This window comes from Cebus imitator, unplaced genomic scaffold (genome assembly GCF_001604975.1).
Source record: "Cebus imitator isolate Cc_AM_T3 unplaced genomic scaffold, Cebus_imitator-1.0 Scaffold111, whole genome shotgun sequence".
Classification (NCBI taxonomy): Eukaryota; Metazoa; Chordata; class Mammalia; order Primates; family Cebidae; genus Cebus; species Cebus imitator.
The window spans coordinates 83,459-85,431 of NW_016107426.1; the positions used below are offsets into that span (position 1 = coordinate 83,459).

General features: G+C 49.4%; 1 protein-coding gene across 1 annotated transcript in view; it reads right to left on the reverse strand.

The window, feature by feature from the left end:
• LAMP3 (lysosomal associated membrane protein 3) overlaps positions 1-1,973 on the reverse strand; it is a 40,442-nt gene that overhangs the window by 10,698 nt on the left and 27,771 nt on the right. Inside the window, exon 5 of the mRNA XM_017538295.2 lies at positions 869-1,039. Within this exon, the coding sequence (XP_017393784.1) occupies positions 869-1,039 (171 nt within the window). The remainder of the gene's footprint in view (positions 1-868; positions 1,040-1,973) is intronic.

Consider the following 1,973-nt stretch of genomic DNA (forward strand, 5'->3'; position numbering starts at 1 on the left):
GCAATTTTATAATGGAAGCCACAGCGCAGTCAGATTCATATTGTAGACATTTAAAATATGGCGAAACTTCCAGCTAAATCTATTTTTGATAACTGGGAAGTACTCAGCACATTTTTTAGTTATTATGAGAGGGATGTTTAGAAATTGAAGTACATGACCCTCCTGGTCAAGGTAGAAATCCTTGTAGCACCGTTTTCCTGGAAGGGAGAAGAGGGCTTTTCTGGAAAGTCACCCTGGTCTGCTCCTGGCCCTTGCCCAGGAGCCTGCTTTCCTCTAGCGCAGCCCTCAGGCAGGCTCTGCCTGTGGCAGTCAGAACCCAAAGCAGAAGTGAGAGGGAAGCTAAAACTGGCTATGAGGAACTCTGTTGCAGGCGACAGCTCGTAATTGGGATGAGGGGCCCGACAGAATTTCCTCCTATCTTGAATTGCTGCATCTTGCTTTTTTCCCTCTACAGGTGAAAAGAAGCTAATCTGAAATCTCAATTTTAGACCCTACTGATCCTCAGGTTCTTTCAAGTGTTCTCCAAACATATCTGAGTTTACACCCAACAGGACATACAGGGAAGTCGCAGGTGGTATTTTCTGCTGTTTTGATTGAGCGTGTGTGTGTTTAAATGAATGAGAATGTCTGTGAGTTGAGGAGAGTGTGACCTGCTTTGGGAGAGCTGGGACTGTGGGTGGGTGCAGGTGCCTGATTCTGAGGTGGCCAGCGGGTGGCGGGTGGGCAGAGGAGCCTGGCCCTGGGAGCTGTGGGAATCGCACTGCTCTAGGAAGCTCCTGAGATGCTTGCTCCTTTGACAGCTACAGATTTACGTCTACGCTGGGGTCCCTAAAGGGTGTGTCTGTGACCTGATCAACCCTTGACTTACCATTTCCAAAGCGGTCACCTTCAAAATCAAAGGCTTGAAGCTGGACGTTGGTTGTTTTCAGCTGCAGGTGGGCTGACAGCTGGAGGCTCTGTTCACTCACACACTTGAAGGAGTGCCCAGCCGCTGTCTCGAACATCACCACGGCGTGTTGCATTCCTCGGTAAACTGTCTCTGAAAAGGTCACATAGAGATGCATAAGAGTGGTCCTGATGTGTATCCACCGAGCTTCAGCTGTGGCTGAGCTACCCCCACGTGCAGCTAAGTGGCCTTCCTTCCAGAGGGGTCTCTGGGGGTTCTGCCACTTTCTCCCCATGAAAAAAAACCACCTGGAGAGGTTTGGAGACTTTTTCAGCTGCTCTGTTTGGGGCATAAGGGAGACACCTCACATAAACTGGGATACACAAACCCTGAAATGAGAACTTCTGAGAATGGGTTCTTTTTCAATCATTGGGGACAGAGTGAATGGGAACTACTGTCAGTGCTTAGAGGCTACACAGAGGTGTCCCCTGAATTTTAGAGATAAGAGAAGATTGCTTTCTGAGACTTAGAAAGTCAGAGAACCCTTAATGAATTGGTGAAGGAACATGTAGCCAGCAAATGGAGCACAGGCTGAATGATTAGAAGAGCAGTCAATAACTCATTAGGAGGGATTGTTGCATCCATCCGCGGATACAGAGAAGGGAGAGGCCCACCTCTTCCCACCTGAGTGCCACCTGGGGAGAGGAACCTGCCCAAGGACCCAGCCTGTCTTATGACAGGTATGCCCTGTCCAAGGAAGTGGAGGCTTCAAGGCAGATGCAGTCACACATTTTAATCATTGAGGCCAGGCACAGTGGCACATGCCTGTGGTCCCAGGTACTTGGGAGGCTGAGGTGGGAGGATCATTTGAGCCCAGGAGTTTGAGATTGCAGTGGGCTATGATTATGCCTCTGCACTCCAGCCTGGGACACAGAGCAAGACTCTGCCTCTAAAATAAATAAATAAATAAGCCAAGTACAGTGGCTCATGCCTGTAATCCCAGCACTTCAGGAAGCTGAAGCAGGCAGATCACTTGAGGTCAGGAGTTTGAGACCAGCCTGGCCAACATGGTGAAACCCTGTCTCTT